Source organism: Schistocerca nitens, chromosome 1, assembly GCF_023898315.1.
Source record: "Schistocerca nitens isolate TAMUIC-IGC-003100 chromosome 1, iqSchNite1.1, whole genome shotgun sequence".
In the NCBI taxonomy this organism is placed as follows: domain Eukaryota; kingdom Metazoa; phylum Arthropoda; class Insecta; order Orthoptera; family Acrididae; genus Schistocerca; species Schistocerca nitens.
This window is the reverse complement of record NC_064614.1, coordinates 694,799,949-694,820,416: the sequence shown is the minus strand read 5'-3', so window position 1 is coordinate 694,820,416 and position 20,468 is coordinate 694,799,949. Positions and strand designations below refer to the sequence as shown.

The 20,468-nt window shown below is 39.4% G+C and overlaps 1 protein-coding gene across 5 annotated transcripts in view; it reads left to right on the top strand.

Annotated features, from left to right (window-relative positions):
• Nucleotides 1–20,468, top strand: part of LOC126259525 (protein SERAC1) — a 267,082-nt gene that overhangs the window by 160,778 nt on the left and 85,836 nt on the right. For 4 of the 5 annotated variants that reach the window (XM_049956403.1, XM_049956420.1, XM_049956394.1 and 1 more), the window contains one exon: nucleotides 6,130–6,273. The exons of the other annotated variant lie outside the window; for it this stretch is intronic. In XM_049956403.1, coding sequence (XP_049812360.1) covers nucleotides 6,130–6,273 — 144 coding nt within the window. The remainder of the gene's footprint in view (nucleotides 1–6,129; nucleotides 6,274–20,468) is intronic. 5 annotated transcript variants of the gene reach the window in all.

Here is a 20,468-nt window from a genome sequence, read left to right as displayed (position 1 = left end):
CAGGCAGATTTATTACTGCTCTATCCCTGGCCATTTTGGCACCCCTTTGTTACCAAGCGTGCCATTGAAGTAGGCTTTCCTGTGCTGCCAGACGATGTCGAACAAAGGCTGTACACCATTCGTGGTCCACCCAATCTAGTGCCTTCACCATGAGTGAGGGTCCTCCTTGATTAAGAGGTATTAGCTTAGTGACTGTTACTGTAATGGTTAGTTTTTGGGTTAATAAGTTAGAATGAGCTGGCTCGGCCCTTCCAGCAGGCCCCATTATGTATTGTCATTTTTCTTAACTAGCACACTGTTTAGGTGTGTATGCCCCCTAGGAGTGTAGAAGAGAACATAATTCATTCCTTTCACACTACTCAGAGTGCTTCTACAACAAATTTTACATCGCCAGTTTCTTTGACTTATCTATGAGCAATTTCTGTTGCTACAGTTACAATAGTTGCATGTAACTTGAATTTATGTGAAATAATTTTAAGCAAAAATTTTGTGTAAAAAACACACTAGAAAACTGGAATATGTTTTGTTATTGTGTTGACGGTTGATTGGTATGGATTTCTTACATTATGAAGTCTTCTGATTTTTACTCCCCCAATTGAGTGCTCAAGAAAAATTGAGCAGATAGCGTGAGGCTGTTCTGCTACTTTATCAGTTTTTGAGAAACTTATGATAAAGTCGAAGACAAATTAGCGTGAAACAAATTTTTTTCTATCGCTCCTTGCTGACCACTTTACTCCTGGGATTAAAAATAAATCTGTTCATCTAAACTGACTGAAGTCTTCTTTGTGGGTGGTTTATTTCACATGGGTTTAGAAGCTGGAAGACATCAATATTTTGTCATGAGGTTACAGGTGTTGAACATTTGGCCAAAATGTTATGGCAAGGTGTCGATGCAATCTGGCTGCAAGACTAAAATGTAGTGGAATACTCATTGCACTAGGAACACTTCAACAGTGACATATAAGCAGTTTAACTGCACAAGTGTTCACTTCATTTGATCAAAAATTGTGCTTTTCGCATGTTGTAATAACTGAGTAATACACACAACCAATCCAGGTAACACAAATATGGTTTTGTTCATAAGCTTCTGAACAGTAACAGAAATAAGCCTCTCATGACTTCACATGTGACAAGACAAAAGAATCATACAAAAGGTGCACTGTAAATGATACACAGAACAACTGATGTGAGCAATACAAACTAAAATAACATAGTGAGAGTGAGTCAGCATTGCTTCATGCATATACAGGAGCAAGTCACCAGTAGATGGCATGGCGGAGGCTGTGCTGTGTGCAGATTTCCTACAGGCGGCCTCTAGTGGCTGGCCCATGCTGATGAAGTTGGCTGGTGATTTAAGTCCACACATGCGGCGACACTGCACTCGGTGCTCTCGTATTGACACACACTATTAGCAGGACACAGCACATCTGACCCTCGTGTGAAGAGGGCACGCAGGTGATTGAGAGCTGTCGGCTTATTGGTGCTTTAGGACTGCACCAAGACCATACTGTGATGCGTCACTCACCAAAACTACATGCTGCTTTGGAGAGAATGTAGCTAAACAAGAAGCAAAGAGTGGTTTGGTTTTCAATGTTTGAAAAGCACGTATGCAGTGTGGGCTGCAGCAAAAAGGTACATTCTTGCATAGCGAGGCATGCAACAGGTTGGCCAGTGTGGCCTCCCCTGGCAGGAATTTATGGTATATTTAGGGTACCTTCCTTAGGAAGGCCTGAAGTTCCTTAGGGTATGAGGGGCAAGGCGTAGACTTAACAGTGAAGGTGTGGTCTGTCAGAGTGTGAACCACATTCAATGAGACATTGAACCCCAAATAAACAATAAAAGGTTGATAAAACTGAGATTTCACGAGACTACACTGTAAGCCTGTGGACTGTAAGGCAGAAAACAGGGTACACAAATTTTTCAAGTGCTCGGCTGTGAAGGAGCTCTTGCCAACATCATCCAGATAATTAATGTAACCTGGGACAGGCATAGTCAGTTGGTCTAAAAATCATTGGAAAATAGCAGGGGTTGCTAGCCACAGCAAATGGATGGTCCACATGTTTATAGAGATCAAAAGGAGTATTCAAAACCAGAACTCGCAGAGACTATTCATCCACAGGAACCTGCACATATGCTTCAGGCAAATCAATTTTGGAAAATTACTGGTCACCCAGTATTTTCGCCAACAGTTCCTCCTAGCGTGGGAGAGAATATGTATCCTTAATCAACTGCGCATTGACAGTAGTTCTGAAGTCACCAAAGAGGTGATGTTTTCCTGATGGCTTTTGAACTACAACTGGCGAAGATGACCATTCACTAGCCAGAACAGGTTGCACCACCCCTAGAGATTTAAGTGTGTCCAATTTTGCTTTCATTTTATCTTTCAGGGTGACAGGAATTTGATCTTCCAGGGCAATAGAAATAGGACATGAGAGACAAAAACGAAGCCGACCTGTGGATGTCAAAGAAAAGAAGTCCTAATTTTCCTGACACAGTGTTTCCAGTTAAGAATATGGTACCTGATCAGACACAAGGCGAACTGCATGGGTGATAGAAAATCCAAATACCTTAAATGAGCCCCTCCCGAACAAAACACCGGCATCAGTGTCCAACAAAAATGTAATGGAATGAACCACTTATTTGTAAAAGGCAGATGCTGTAAATTCTCCCAACAGCACAATGTTCTGTTTATAAATTGTTGACGGTATACAGCAACCAGCCTCAAATTGGTTTTAGGTTACATTATTTAAAATGTGCTGTTACTGGTTTCGAAATTTTCACAATTCATCAGATGGTTGTTTCATGCTTTTATCAAAGCAAATTATACATTGATTTCTTGTGAGTTGCCATGAAATGCCCACCTGACACATTTCATGGTAACTCACAGGAAACCAATATATTTTGTTTTGATGAAAGTGTGAAAAACCCATCTGATAATGAATTGTGAAAAATTCAAAACCAGTAATGGTACTTTTTAAATAAACTACCCTAAAGCCAATTTGCAATTGGTTGCTGTACACCATCTACAGTTTACTTCATGCAACAGTCTCGGCCTTCAACCATGTCTTTATTTGACAAAATTGCACAATGTTCTGTTTGTTATAACTGTCCAGCTTCTGTGTGACCGATGTGAACGGCAGTAAGCCTAAACTCACATAGGTCTGAGAATTCAATAATATCACTGCAGAACCTGTGCTGACCTGTAGCCGGAGCACTTGGTGAAAAACACTGAACTCGATAAGCAACTTGGAAGCAGTCCCAAGCATTGGCCCCACTCAGTTTATGTCCATGCCCATATGCTGAGCAACCTTTCAGCAGAAAACACACACCAAGCAGTACAAGTAGCCCAGTACTTAGGGCATGCCAAACATTCATGCTGGACAAAACAGAAAAGATAAGATGGGAACAGAAATTGCTGATGTTGACGCTGTGGTGGCCACTGTAGTGATTCGAAAATTTGTGTGTAAATTCTAGAACCACTCAGCCTTCTACCGTCTCAAACATACGATATTCTGGATATGAGTGTGGGATGCTAGAATCCTACCTACTGCGCATCACATGTTTGTGTGTTCAGGTTTAAATTCAGTTGCGGGAAGAAAGTAGACACGGTGGATGAACAGCACCGACAAATACCTGTTGGGCAATCCATAGATGTTTTAGTGAGTGTGTAAGGAAGAACCATGGAGTTTATATGCAGTTCTGTGCTTATTGGGTTATTAACTATTGTTATTAAAACAAAGACAGTTGAAAAATAACTCTTGACATAACCTTGCTATAGGTAAGACTTATTTTCTGATTTATGTTAAGAAAAGTTATAGCATCAAAGCCAACTTTCTTTTAACTGTAATTCAATTTGTTTCTGACATTCTACTGTACGAGAGACTTACCCAAAGTTTTATATTTATGTTGAAAGTGAGAGTTTTATTGTGTATGAAAGTCAAATACATCATTAATTGACGAAAAGCAAAGTTTTTATGTCTACTTATTTCATAAGTAGAAAGAGTCTAAAAATTCCTGTACCTACCATTGTTCAACAGAGTATAAGTCGAGAGGGTTTCTAGCAGCTGGCTATCCAGTAAAAAAGAGTGGCTGCAAATTCCAAGTAAGTCACCTCGTAATGAAGTGGAAGGTGGTTTGAGGGAATAAACCGAAATAACCCAGATTCACATTCACACTTTAAGTCAGAAACATTAGATCACAGCTGCTTGGGCCAGACTCAGTCTGGTTGGCTCTGGGCCTGCACGTTTACTGGCGCCACTACTGCTTCCTTGTGCAAGCTATCTGTCATCCTAGTGGGCACATCTTGTGGCACTACTGCCACATAACACCAGGCTTTAATGTGGTCACCCACTGCCTGAGAAACTTCAAAAGAATGCACTATTTGTGGAACTTCTGCCAACAGGGGTTTTTACAGAGTAAAACCTTCTGGTGCACTCCCTTGTCTGGAGCTAAACAGATAATTGTGTCACTGTACGACTGGTTTGGTTTCTCGTGGCATCAGTAGAATTCCATTTGCGCTGTATGTTTGTTTGTGATGGTAGTTGGACATAAACTGCATGCATGATCAAAAGTAAGAACTGCTGGTTCTTGTAAAGGTGCAAGCTGACACTGTAATTGATGCACCTTAGATGGAATCCACAAGAGGAGTCTGTCATACCAAAAGCCAGAAAATGCTGTGTGGGTCTTTTTTCATAAGCTTTCCAATTCTCAACTGAATCATCATATGGAGGTATAGTGGGTGGATAGATCAGTGGAGCAGTACTGTGTCTGTTAATGAAAGCCAAAGTAAGCTGTTCAGTTGGAGCAGGTAGCATAGCACCAGTAATGACCAAACACGTTGAAACAGCACTTAAAGACTGCACATGCAGAATCTGTTCCAAACTCACCCCAATCATGTAGTAGTCAAGTAATACACAAAACCGATCCAAGTAACACAAATAAGACTTTATTCATAAACTTCTGAACAATAATGGAAATAAGCCTCTCATGACTCCACAGATAACACAACAAAAGAATCATACAGAAGGTGTAACATAAGCCATACACTGAACAACTGATGTGAGTGGTACAAACGAAAAGAACATAGTGAGAGTGAGTCAGCGCTGTGTGCAGGCGTGAGTCACCAGTAGACTGGCTGGCAGAGACTGTGCTGTGTGCACATTTCCCAAAGCACATGCACTAGTAGCAGGATACAGCATGTGATAAAGAAAAAATAGCTGATTGAATGTTGGTTGTTCAACTGTTCCAGCATAATCACGATATTAATATGTACTGTAGAGTTTATGTTATTTTTATCACCAAAAGATGATATTAAGATTAATAATTGAGGTATGAAGACATTTATAAATCATACCCAGGCACAAACGTGAGAAGATATCAATCAATTGATGATCATTTGCTGCAGTAATTTTTAGGAAACTTAAGAAACTGATAATCAAAGCGTCACAAATCCTCAATGGGTTTTGTAACTTCTCTGTGCTAACTGAGATGGCACTAAGGCACTGGACTTGATTTGAGAGAAGAAGGGTTCACTTTTGGGGTTACTTGTATGTAAAATGATGCCACAGAATTTTTTTTCTTAATAAATAGTATTTTTTTTGTTGGCTCTTGTCTCCTCTCTCTCTATCTGTCTATCTATCTATATGTGTGTGTCTTTTGTAATCCATTTTGACAATTAGTTATTCTCTCTCTCTCATTAGCATTTTATGTTATTTTAATATTCTGAAGTTATGTGCTTTACTTTTCTATGATAATCCCTTACTACTCAGTCTTTTCTCATTTTCCATATTCTGCCATGTCTATGTTTTCCCACTGTTAGCATTTAACATCATATTTTGTATGTCTAATAAAAGTAAAATATTTCAGAACTGAATTAATTTTGAGAGATACATCTCTTCAATGATCAAATGACATTTGATTAAACAGTAACTTGATTTTGTGAACAATTTTCAATAAGTTTTATTAATTAAAATATTGTATTTTTTATGTGTGCATTACAATTTTGTCCATACTAAAAAAATTCTTATGTGAATAAAATGCATGACCATTTTTAAAAATGTATACTTGTATCCATGCATAACAGCTAGAACTTGGTATTTGAAATTTATGTTGCAAAAATATTCATTCTAGATATTGTATTGGAAGGTGCATTGCCACTGCTTATTGGAGTTTATAGGCATTTCTTGAATGACAGAGAAGTTGTGATAGCCCTTGCAAAATTGCTGTCAAATATATCATTTTACAAGGAGCACTTGAATGATATTTTTCAGACTGGTAAGTATTTGTTACATTTGTCTGAACTTCAGTTCCTAACAGTTATTTCAATCATTTTTAATCTATCAGATTATCGTCTAATGGGTAAATGAATGTTACAGTGCATGTTTGAACTTATTCATGTACAAGTATATTAATCAAAATAATGTTTTTTTTTTTTGTAGATATTGACTATGAATTTGCTGTTAATGTAGGACATGATACTCATATACTAACCTGCCATCACAATAGCACTTTTTCACACAGACTACTCCGGATCATACTTTTAATTTACATAAACTATGTATCTTACTGTTTTTATGCCAAAGACTTCTTTGTAAATGTGTAGATATGAGTAGAAAAACATACAGCGAGAAGCATGCTAAACAAAATCTTGTCTATATAAAACAAAAGACAGTAAAACTGTGAGTACACATTGTTGTATCTGGGAAGTGCAGAACAACAAAGACTGAAGACGTGAGTGGAAAAACAAGCTTAATTTCTCAATTGAATTTCACACAAGGTCTGAATACAAACACTGTCAGATGAAATCGTATGTTGAGTCCTTGTCACAGTGATACAACACTGTCACTTCCAGTCTGTATATGTCCATAGTTATAAGTGGTGAGTCCAAACACTTCGAGAGAGTGCAGCATGACTTCGCACTGCTGTCTGTGGTGGGGTGTGCACACAGGAGTACACAGGTTGCAGTGAGCCTGCGGTGGTGTGGCATGGTGTGATTGGACCTTCGTCAGTAGATTGCTATTTTCCATATGTACACCGGTTGGCGTAGCTAGGTTTACTGCAGAAGTGGCTTAGGGGTGGTTGGGCCTGCACTGTTAAGCAGCGGTGGTGTCGCCACCTATCGGCAGTGAGCTGAACACCATCTAATTCCTGGCCATGAAATGCTGTGTGCCACGGGTTGGTCATTGATGATACTGCACACATCATCATATCACAATTCTGAGTACAGCCTGTCCGACGCATTTGTGCATAACTGTTCTTTATATCAGACTACATAAGGAATCCAAAAAATGTGTCTGGCAGACACTGTGCAGTTTTTAAAATGTTTTGTGTGTATAAGATTTTGTTAATTCATTTTGACAGACTTCTCATTGTATGGTTTATTATCTTATCTCAAAAGTGTGATCCAGACAGAGCCATGTGATGTACGTGTTACACGATGCACTCATAGTTACTGAATTACTGAGAGGGGACTATTTCATCTGAATCTCAATTAATAACCAAACTTTGCATACTGGTAATCATTGAGTTACAATCTTTTAATTGCTAATATTGTTGGCATTTCAAGCAGAAGACTCCATCCCATTAAAAATAAAAATAAAAAGGGACTGTCCCAGTTCTGTTGTATAGAAACAGATATAGAGTGCATGTGTGAAATGTCATTATTCTCTTCAGAAAGAGTAGTCAGAGGCATCATAGTAACCCTTTCAGATAGTTAAGAACTACTTCGGGTGTGCAAAAATTAATTAGCATGCTAAGAGATGTAAAGAGAAAAATAGTTGAAGCATGTAAGAAAATATTCAAGAGCTGTGCAAAATAATACGAACCACCGCTGGAATTCTCTAACCTTGATGTGACCGCAACACACTTTTACACACACTAATGAATCAAGTGATGCAGTGTCTTTGTAAACAAAGCACTAATTGAGGTTAAGCAGTATCCAAATGAAGTTCAAGAAGTAAACACAAAGTCATCATGATAGTCCATTCAGTCTGTAAGTAATTACCATAAAGGGTAGTCCATATTACTGGCAAGTACCAATAATCCTTACACAGCTGTGCATACTGCCTTATTGAAACACAGTAACTGTCTTTTAAAATTATCTCACTATATATTTCTGCCAGAAAAATACAGCAGGTACCTTATGCGGAAATATAAAATTTAAAAAAATCACAATAACCTCTCACATTTTTTAAGACACCAGTAAAATCCAATTAAGGTAGAAGTATCTTAACTGTGGCAATTCCCAGATGTTGTATTGAAACAAGTCAGCTTCCCTGCACATGTCCTACAAAATATCATTTTTTGAGGGTGTGTCCATATCAGTGATACCACCTTTAAATTAGTGTTCATACTTTGCATGGAGCTTTCTAAATCACTGCAATGAAGGATGAAGCTTTGACAATGTAAGCCACATACGATGGTGACATGACAGAAAAATCGCCAAACTCATGTCAGCTGAAGAACCTGAGATAAAAGCCAACAGGCAATTTGTTGTTTGAAAGTGTGAAACATCAATTCAGCCTTGTTTTGAATGGAGTAGTGAGCTGAGTAAATGCTGGAAACCATTCTTGGATCACTTTTTCCATTACTAATGAAAATGTCTTGAGAAGCCCTGTTTTTTACCTCATAAAATCTCTTCAAAGAATTATTGGTGTGATTCAGAACACTTCTATCATTTGAGAATAATAGCATATCATCAACATGCAAAATTATGATGACAGTTTGGCACCATCTCTCTGAAAATAAATACATGGATCTGTGATTGATCTGGCCAGTTTCAGTTTTATAAACAGCTCATCAGTTTATAATATATGGTTTGTTACATAAACTATTGGTCATGTTCAACCACCAAGTACCTAAAAAGGGGCTGTGAAGTCTAGGGGTAGTTGTTTCATACGTTTACAGGGAATGATGCATGAGGTTTTCAAATAAGTGTATGCACTTACATCTGATCGTGGATCGTATCCTTCCACACTAATTGTTTTGTATTCTTATCAATGACTGGCCAGTAGCTTGACTATGGGAAAAACACCATCATGCAAGCAAATCTCCAGTGGCCTTTGCGTAGGAATCCCAAGTCTGGCAGTATGAGAAATAACAGCTTTATCATAATAATTTTTGGATTTCAACATGAGAACTGTGTTCTTCATGGGCAGCAAGTGGAATCAAGAAAAGAGCATGTAGAAACCATCAGGGATAAGCGACAGAACCATACCAACCAGTGTAATTTATATCCCACTTATTGTGAAAACTTCTCTGCTGACATCGACTTGACCTCACCACACACCAGAGGTTGCCAGTGGGTTTCGTGCTGCCAAAATTTTGGGCCCCCATGGCAGAGCTATCCAGGTCACCTCTGTGTCTACTACTACATTTACACTGCACAAACCACTTTACGGTGTGTGGCAGTAGGTAATTCTGGTACCAGTATTTCTTTCCCACCTTCTGACACTCCATTCAGGAAAACTGTGTCGGAAGAATGGTTGTCTGTACGCCCATATATTAGTGGTAATGTCTTGGATGATGTGCTGCCAATCTTCTTCTATGTGAAAGTAAAAAATCTCCTGGGCATCAAATACTGTTTTCTGGCCCACAGGTTGTCTAGAAATGGCATCAGAACTGATGTGAACATACATGGATTTTTAATGAATTTATCAATTATAAGTATCTCAACAATGTAGGAAAAGACAGATTGCTACTTACCGTAAAGAAGACACATTAAGTTGCAGACAGGCACAGTTAAAGGACACCCACCTATAGCTTTCAGCCACAGCCTTCATCAGTAAAACACATACACACACACACACACACACACACACACACACACACACACACACACACACACACACACATGACTGCCAACTCCAGCATCTCAGGCCGGAATGCATTCCAAATCTTACCACAAATGAAATTGTTAGCAGAGGGAAATCCCATACACACTGTAGCACTCTGGAAATAGTAGTGAAAACCAATAAAGAATAGGAAGCTGTTGAACCATGATGAGAGTCTCAGTACTCACACCCAATCTTACCTCAGGCGACTAAGCCATGTGACTGTCTCCCATGATTGTGTTCCGGTTCATTGAACCGCTAGCACAATGTCAGTTTTCATCTTTTGTGGGGTGTTCATTTCATTGGCACGACCTGCACTATGTTAGTGTCCAGTCTTTCTGATGCTCTATCTGTATCACTGCCATAGTGGGATACAAGAACACAGGTGTTTTCTTTTTTTTATCTTTGTACTATTCTGGAATAGTAATGTAGTAATGGCTTTTGTTGATAGCTCCACATTGAGAAGCCATTTTATGTAGTGATGTTTTTGTTATGATTACTGTTGGGAAGTTGATTATATGACATTTGCTTTATTATGTTGTTCAGCTTAAGAAACGACATATATAAATTATGTATATTAACTACAAAAATTATGCTTGAATGTGGCATTTGCATTCATTATAAAAAAAATGAATATGTGCACCACCTGCAGGAATGTAATTAAAATATATTACAGGTAATCCCCTATTTCATGCCATTGCCTATCTCCCATGACCTGGATGAAGGGTTGGACTTCACAAAACATCTTCTGAAACAGTTAACATCTTTCCATCACACGCTATGATTAAAAAGAAGACAATAATCTACCCATTATATTCATTAAAATCGCAGGGTTGCTTTCCTGAGTGTTAATTATTATTTCCAGACAAACAAAACTTTGGCAGACGGCTATTTACTGGAGTCCTTTAGTGCATGTCGTTCAGGATGCTGCTTGGTGATGAGATGACATTGTATGACTACCCTGTCTCTCCAACCAATAAACTGATTAATGAGTGTGCCTGCCGAAGACATAATTGTCTGACAAAAAAATTTCTTTGCCTATGTCTATGTGTGTCTGCAGATGGTCTGGTGCCTCCTCATACAGATGCATCATAGAGCTCCCTATTTAATAGTGCAAAATTCTGCATGCCAAACTTTTTTTGTGATTAAGTAACAGTCTATTTCTTCTTCTTTCTTTTCTCTACAGCTCATGATGAGCCTTGGCCTCTTCTACAACTTCCTTCCATTTCTCTTGGTCCTTTGCCAAAACTCCATAGTTTCCATAGCCCATCTTCCTAAGATCTTCGATTACTCCATCTTCCCATCTGGCTCTTGGTTGACCACATCTGTTCTGCCCTCCTGGCTTCCCTGTAATATTCTTTTTGGTACTTCTGTATCATTCATGCGAGCCACATGTCCCGCCCACCTCAGTCTGGATGATTTCACTATCCTTCTGATGGGTTGGTCTTTGTATATGATGTACAACTCATGGTTGTATCTCCTCCTCCATCTTCCTCTTTCACAGATTGGGCCGATAATTTGTCTAAGTACACCTTTCTTTCAAATGTATCCAGTGTTTCAATGTCTTTAGTTGTTAATGTCCAGGCTTCAGAGGCATATGTAAACACTGGTTGTATAATTGATTTATAGATAGTTAATTTAGTGGTAAAAGTCAGGAGCCTTGAGGATAGAAGTCTTGTTAGGGCAAAATAGGCTCTATTGGCTAGTATTAATCTCTGCTTAATTTCATAGGAGTATCATTTAGATGCGTAACTGTAGAGCCCAGGTAGTTGAAATGCTCAACTCTCTCAAACTTATAATTGCCCATTGTTATTGCATTTGGCATATTTTCTCTATGTGCTTTTCCAGCTGCCATATATTTTGTTTATTGTTCATTAATAATTAACCCCCATGTTCCTACTAGCCTGTTCAAGAGCTGTAAATGTCTCTTCCATTGCTTTTTGGGTTCTTGCTATTATATCTATGTCATCCGCATAGGCCAGTATCTGCACTGATTTATAGAAGATCATTCCCCTTTTCAGAAAGTTTGCGTTTCTCATCACCTTCTCCAGGGCGGCATTAAAGAGAATACATGCCAATGCATCCCCTTGTCGCACTCCGTTTTTAATACTCAATGTATTGGACATCAGTCGTCCCATTCTTACACTACCTTGTGTTTCGCTCATTGTCATTCTCACCAGCCTTACCAACTTTCTCAAGATACCCAGTTCATCTAAAGCTTGATATAACTGCTCTCTATTTATGCTATCATAAGCTGCTTTGAAATCTACAAAGAGGTGAGGCGTGCCAACCCCATATTTGTTTTGTTTTTTCCAGGATTTGCCTTAAGGTGAATATTTGATTTATAGTTGACTTCCCAGGAAGAAATCCGCATTGGTATGGCCCTGTCTCCCTCTGTATGATTGGGAGTATTGTGTCGAATAGTATATTAGAGAATATTTTGTATCCCAAATTAAGTAGTGTGATCCCTCTGTAATTGCCACACTCCATCTTATCTCCTTTCTGATACCGGGTGATCGAGAAGTCACTATAAATTTGAAACCTGAATAAATCACAGAATAACGTAGATAGAGAGGTACAAATTGACACACATGCTTGGAATGACATGGGGTTTTATTAGAACCAAAAAAATACAAAAGTTCAAAAAATGGCCGACAGATGGCGCTTCATCTGATCAGAATAGCAATAATTAGCATAACAAAGTAAGACAAAGCAAAGATGATGTTCTTTACAGGAAATGCTCAATATGTCCACCATCATTCCTCAACAATAGTTGTAGTCGAGGAATAATGTTGTGAACACCACTGTAAAGCACGTCCGGAGTTATGATGAGGCATTGGCGTCGGATGTTGTCTTTCAGCATCCCTAGAGATGTTGGTCAATCTCAATACACTTGTGACTTCAGGTAACACCAAAGCCAAAAATCGCACCGACTGAGGTCTGGGGACCTGGGAGGCCAAGCATGACGAAAGTGGTGACTGAGCATACGATCATCACCAAACGACGCGCAAGAGATCCTTCACGCGTCTAGCAATATGGGGTGGAGCACCATCCTGCATAAACATTGTACATTCCAGCAGGTGTTTATCAGCCAGGCTGGGGATGATGCGATTCTGTAACATATCAGCGAACCTCTCACCCATCACGGTAGCAGTTACAAAACCAGAATCGCGCATTTCCTCGAAGAAAAAAAAGGTCTGATAACGGTAGATGTGGTAAATCCAACCTATACCGTGACTTTCTTGTTGTGCAATGGAGTTTCCATGACGGTCCTAGGATTTTCGGTAGCCCAAATTCTGCAGTTGTGGGTATTGACAGACCCTCGGAGCATGAAATGAGCTTCGTCGGTCCACAACACATTACTCAACCATTCGTCATCTTCTGCCATCTTTTGAAACGCCCACACCACAAATGCCCTCCGCTTCACTAAATCGCCAGGTAACAGTTCATGATGCCGATGGGTTTTGTATGGATAGCATAAGAGGGTACGCCTCAGTGCCGACCAAGCAATAGTGTATGGAATGCTGGTGCGACGTACGACTGCACGAGTGCTGACTTCCCCATGCATAGACGAACAAGCTACAGTCTCCATTTCTTTCTGAACTGTCTCAGAAGCATTACGCCTTGTGCTCGGTCAGCCACTACTGGGTCTATCGTCTAAACAACCCGTGGCTTCGAACTTCAAAATCATTCTTGCCACAGCTGCATTTGTCAACAGACCTTTACCCATTCGAATCCCCTTCCTATGGCGATAGGATCGTAATGCTGAACTAGCACATTCCCCATTCTGATAATACAGCTTCACTAAAAGTACCTTTTCAGGTAACATCAACATTCACATGATAGATAAACTCCAGTGGAAGACTATGCAGGAGAGACGCTCAGTAGCTCGGTACGGGCTTTTCTTAAAGTTTTGAGAACATACCTTCACCGAAGAGTCAAGCAGTATATTCCTCTACGTATATCTCACGAAGAGACCATGAGGATAAAATCAGAGAGATTAGAGCCCACACAGAAGCATACCGACAATCCTTCTTTCCATGAACAATACGAGACTGGAATAGAAGGGAGAACCAATAGAGGTACTCAAGGTACCCTCCGCCACACACCGTCAGGTGGCTTGCGGAGTATGGATGTAGATGTAGATATAGATTCTGCGACTGCTGGCGCATCTGAGTCTCTCTCTCATTACAGCTCCTTTTATACACGATTGTCGTGCACAGTCACTGACGTTTAGCTGTCCATTGCCATCTGTCGGACATTTTGTGAACTCTCTTCCCCCCCCCCCCCCCCCTAATAAAACCCCATGTCATTCCAACCATGTGTGTCAATTTTTACCTCTCTATCTACATTATTCTGTGGTTTATTAAGTTTTCAAATTTATACTGACTTCTTGATCACCCAGTATATGGGACATATGATACCCTCTTTCCATTGTTGGGGCATTTTCTCCTCTTCCCATATTCTGGTGACCATTTTCAGAAGTCTTCTTTCCAGCTCTCTGCCTCCTTGCTTAAACAGTTCTGCTGGAATACCACATGTCCCTGCCGTGTTGTTGTTTTTCAATTTCTTCATGGCAGTTTTCACTTCTTCTATATTTGGTGGGGTAGTGTTGTTGTCTGGGTCCTCTTCCCCATTCATTTCTGTTGGATTCTCTGGTATAGTTGTTCTAGGGTTGAGGAGACTATCAAAATACCTGCGCCATCTTTCACATATTCCCTTCTCTTCACTTATTATATTCCCTGTCTCATCTTTTATTAAGCTTGTTTTACTACCAAAAAGCTTCCGTGCCACATTCACCTCTCTATAGAATTTTCTTATTTCATTTTTGCTTCTCATGAGCTCCATTTCTTTGACACTTGCTCACATCCATTCTCTCTTTTTTCTTTGCACCATCTTTTTTATCAGTTCCCACTGATCTTTGATATTGTTATATTCTCCAACATTTTACAGAATCCGAGTTAACTTCTCCTGGTATTGTTCTCTAACTTCCACTGATTCTAAAGTTGTTGTGTTATATTTCTGTGCCCTGGGTCGGACTCCTTTCGCTGTGTTAGATATCCTTGCCCTCACCCGTGCCCATACCAGAAAATGGTCTGTATCTATGTTTCGGCCTCTGATACTCCTCACGTCCAATAGGTCTGATTTGTGTCTCAAATCTATCAACACATGATCAATCTGGTTTACTATGTTTCCATCTGGTGAGTTCCATGTCCCCTTATGTATTTCTTTATGTGGGAATAGTGTTGATCCTATTACCATATTTCTAGATGCTGTGAACAGTGTAAGCCTCGTTCCGTTCTCATTACTTGTTGCATGTTTTCTGTGGGGGACAATTATTGTTCTATAAATCTGTTCTTTCCCCACCTGAGCGTTTAGGTCTCCGGATATTATTTTAATATCATGCCCTGGGCACTCATCATATACTTTTTCCAAAGATTCATAGAATACTTCTTTCTTTTCTTCTTCGGATGCTTCTGCTGGTGAATGGGCATTAATTATGGTATAGTTAAATGAATTCCCCCTTTATCTTGAGTGTTTTTAACCTTGGACTAATGGATGTAAACCCTATTACCAAATGCTGTAATTGGCGGTGTACAACAAATCCTGTCTCCAGCTCATGATTTCTTTTGCTTCAGGTATAGAATATATTCACCTCTTTCTTTTCTAAAACTCCACTCCCTGTCCATCTAATTTCTTGTAGTGCTATTATACTTTGCTTCAGATTCATTATTTGAGCCAGCATTACTTTCAGTGCTCCTGGGCGATATAGGGATCTCACATGCCAAGTACGAATATACAGATCTGCTCTTTGCCTTATATTTCTCTTCTTCCTTATTTTCCCTCCTTCATTTACTTGTATTCCATCCTCTTTGTCCTTTTCCATGCCAGGTCCATCTTCCTTCATCCGTCCGACTTTACTTTGTAGAAGTTTCGCAACAGTTGCTTTTTACAGAGCGGGCTGTCAACCCTGCGTCCAACCCCTACTGGGGGGTGGGTGATTTTTAATCAGGGTTTTCTTCCCTTAGCCTTTGGAGACCCAACTCCCAAGTAGAAGGTGGCAGTTGTTGTTTTGCTAGTTTTGGTCCGTCCCAGGTATTTTATTTCCCCGGTGTCCACCATATCTGGTGAACGTTCCCCAATCTGCCACCTGGGGAGGTGCCCGATGGGAGACCAGCAACTTCACACGGGTTAAGTAACAGTCACCCACACTTAAAATCGTATAGTGTCGTTCAGCATCCCATACACACTGTCTTTATTTAACTACTTTATACCTCATTTGTACCAATATAATTAAGAATTAAATTCCACATAGCCAGCAGTCAGTATTTTTGGAAACTTGCCAATTTTAATTAAAATTGTTCTATGTGTACTGCCATATCATCTTATATGATGACTTGGCATTACATCCAGGAGGAGTTTAATGACATTGATGCTCTCTGTGGAAGCCTAGATATTTGCATCTTGATCATTTTCTTTAATGTTTACAATCTTTCAATGCTCACTGGACATGAAATGAAATGTTAGCTTTACTTACAGTAGTACAATGACTGAATATCATTACAACATATAAAAGTTACACTAATGAAACTGGGAAAACAACAAAAACAAATATCAGCTAACTGTACATGAATTTATATGTTGTGACAAATATCTGTAGAAATAAATTAGAGGACTGCAAACACAAATAGACAAATATATTTCAACAGTTCCATTGTCAAAATATACATATAGTTGAATTTAATCATCTACATCTATACTCTGTAAACCACTGTACAGTTCATGGCACAGGATATGTTCTATTTTACCAGCTATTAGGGTTTCTTCCCATTCCATTAATGTATTGAGTGTAGGAAGAATGATTGTTTAAGTCTCTTTGTGTGCTATAATTAGTCTGATCTTGTCCTCATGATCTCTATATGAGTGATAAGTAGCAGGTTTTAGCATGTTCCTAGACCCATCAGTTAAAGCCAGTTCTTCTCAGGATAGTTTACGTCTGTCTTCAAGAGTCTGCCAGTTCAGTTTCTTCAGCATCTCTGTGACACTCTGCCAAGTATCAAACAAACCTGTGACCACTTGTGCTGCTCTTCTCTGTATATGTTCAATATTGCTCTTAGTCCTATTTGGTAAGTATCCCATACACTTGAGCAGCATTCCAGAATCGGTCCCACAAGTGATTTGTAAGCAATCCCCTTTGTAGACTGTTTGCATGTTCCCATATTTTACCAAGAAACCAAAGTCTACCACCTGCTTTACTCACGACTGAGTCTGTGTGATCATTCCATTTTATATCCCTACAAAGTGTTACACCCATGTATTTCTAGGAGTTGACCCATTCCAGCAGTGACTATTTGATATTTTAGTCAGAGGATACTATGTTCTTTCGTTTTGTGAAGTGTACAATTTTACATTCCTGAATATTCAAAGCAAATTGCCAATCTTTGCAATACATTGAAACGTTATCAGTATCTGACTGAATATTTAAGCATCTTCTTGCAGGCAGTACTTCACTATAAATAACTGTGTGCTCTGCAAAAAGTCTAACGTTAGTATTAATATTGTCTGCAAGGTAATTAACATACAACACAAATAGCAAGGTTCGCAGCACACTTCGCTGTGGCTCACCTGAAGTTACTTCTACATCTGACGATGACTCTCCATTCTAGATAACCAGCTGCATCCTACATACCAAAAAATCCTCAATACAGTCACAAATTGTACTTGATACCCCATGTGATTGTTCTTTTGACAATAAGTGTAGATGTGATACTGACTCAAACCCTTTTTCAATCAAGAAATAGTGTGTGTGCCTGACTGCCTTGATCCAAAGCTTTCAGTAAGTAATGTGAGGAAAGTGCAAGTTGAGTTTTGCATTATCACTGTTTTCTGAATCCATGCTGGTTGGCATGGAAGAGGCCATTTTGTTTCAGATACCTTATTATGTTTGAGCTCGCAATATGTTTGAAGATTCTACAACACATCAATGTCAAGGATATTGGACAATAGTTTTGTGGATCATTATACTACCCTTCTTGGATACAAGTGTAACCGGTGCTTTCTTCCACCTAATGGGCATAGTTCTTTGTCCTTAGGATCTTTGAAAGATCATTTGACAATACACTGCTATGGTAGTCACTGAAAGCTTCATGCATTACTCTCTTGACAGTTAAATGCGTTTCATTCAGCATCTGTCTGTCTGTCTGTCTGTCTTCTGTAGCCCTATATGTTATTTTACACCTGTTATGCTGTAGTTCTGTTTCTGTAGAAGTTACTTTACAGTGACTATATACCATGGAGGGTCCCTCCCATTATGAGCTGTTGTATTGAGTGCATATCTATCCCATGCATAATCAATTGTTCTTTTAAACTTGAGCCATAGTTCCTCTACTTGCTATTGTTTTGTGCTGAAAGTTTCAGGTTCCTTATTGAGATATTACACCACTTCTTTTGTATCTAGTGTACTGAACATCTGTGTCTTTCTACTTGTCATAGTTGCTCTTAGGTAATCATTGTTGCTACAACATTGTCATGGTCACTGATAACAGTTTCACTGTGGACTTTCTCAAAGAGGTCTGGTACATTTACTGCCATTAGATCTAATACACTGTCAAGTCACATTAACGTGACCATCTGTTAAAAGCCTGAATAACCACCTCTTGCAGTGCGGATGACTGTGAGACATGCAGGAAGAGAGTCATTGAGGTTCTGGAAGTTTCTGATCGGAATGTGTAGCCATGCCAACTCCAGTGCCGTGGCCAGCTGAGCTGGATTTCTCAGTTGAGGATCCATGGTGCAAACAGCCTGATAAATGTGGTCCCACAGATTCTTGATTGGGTTTAAGTCCAGAGAGTTGGGTGACCAGGGGTGTACGATAGGCTCGTCCTGCTGCTCTTCAAACAATGCATGTACACTGCAAGCTGTGTGACATGTTGCTTTGTCATGCTGGTAAATGCCATCGTGCCAAGAAAAGACAAACTACATATAGGGGTGGGCATGGTCTCCAAGGATAGATGCATACTTGTGTTGATTCATTGTGCCTTCCATAATGACAAAATCACCTAGGGAACACCACAGAAATATTTCCCAGACCATAATGCTTCCTCCTCTGGCCAGGATCTTTACAACAATTGTTGCAGGGCCATGCATGGCAATTACCATGTGTCTGATGAAGTGTAAAACGTGATTCATCTGAAAAGGTCAATGTAAGCATTCATTGGACATCCATTTACGGTACTGGCATGCAAATTCCAGCCGTTGTTGCCAATGAACAGCAGTCAGCATGGCTGCATGAAACAGCTGCCTCTGCAGAGTCCCATATGCAGCTATGCTCACTGAACGGTAAGGAGACACTGTTGGTAGCCCCCCAGCTTTATCTGGGAAGTCAGTTGCTCAACAGTTGCATATCTAGTCATTTATACATGGCTGTCCAGCTGTTGTTTACCCCTCTATGGCCTACATTGCACCACAGTTGCCTCAGCACTGCTATTGAATAGTGCCATTTCGCCATGCACAGTGTACTGTAATCATGGCAGTGCATGAATGGTTTATAAGCTTAGCTGTTTCAGAAATGCTTCCACCCTTGACCTGAAAGCCAATAATCATGCCCTTTTGGATGTCAGATAAATTGGTTCATTTTCACATTGGGACAACAACTGCACTGTTGTCCATATCCCCCAACATGATTTATATATCCTCCACAGCTAGTGCTTCTACCTATTATCTGTGAGTGTTATGTCACATTGGCGTTGAATGTAAGTGATGTTCACATTAATGTGACTGGACCATGTGTATTTCCATCATGAGTCGGGTTTCAAACTAAATGTTCTAGGTCGTTTTCAGAGAAGGCATTTAGTAATGTTTCTCATGTCTTGTCATGCCCACCACTAACAAAACTATAATTTTACCAGTGATTTCCGGATGATTAAAGTCTCCACTGATGATGACAGTATGATTGGGGAACTTACTTACAAGCAAACAGAGGTTTTCTGTAAAGTTTTTGATTTTATCAGGAGATGAGGCTAATTTGTGATAGAAGGATTCAGTCGCCATTTCATGCCCATACCTGATTAGAGAGATTAGATTAGATTAATACTTGTTCCGTAAATCATGAATACGACACTTTGTAATGATGTGGAACATGTCAGGTTAATAAAAGATGTCTGTACAAGATATTACATTACACAAAGTATTGCATGACACTAATGTTTAAGTTTTTTTTCCCCTCCCTTAATTTATATCTAAAAATTCAGCCAATGAGTAGAAGGAGTTGTCATCTAGAAATTCTTTTAATTTACTTTTAAATGTTGGTTGGCTATCTGTCAGGCTTTTGATGCTGTTTGGTAGGTGACCAAAGACTTTTGTGGCAGCATAATTTACCCCTTTCTGTGCCAAAGTCAGATTTAACCCTGCATAGTGAAGATCATCCTTTCTCCTGGTGTTATAGCTATGCACACTGCTATTACTTTTGAACTGGGTTGGATTATTAACAACAAATTTCATAAGTGAATATATATACTGTGAGGATCCCTAGATCCTTAAATAGATGTCTGCAGGATGACCGTGGGTGGGCTCCAGCAATTATTCTGATTACAAGTTTTTGAGCAATGAATACTTTTCTACTCAACGATGAATTACCCA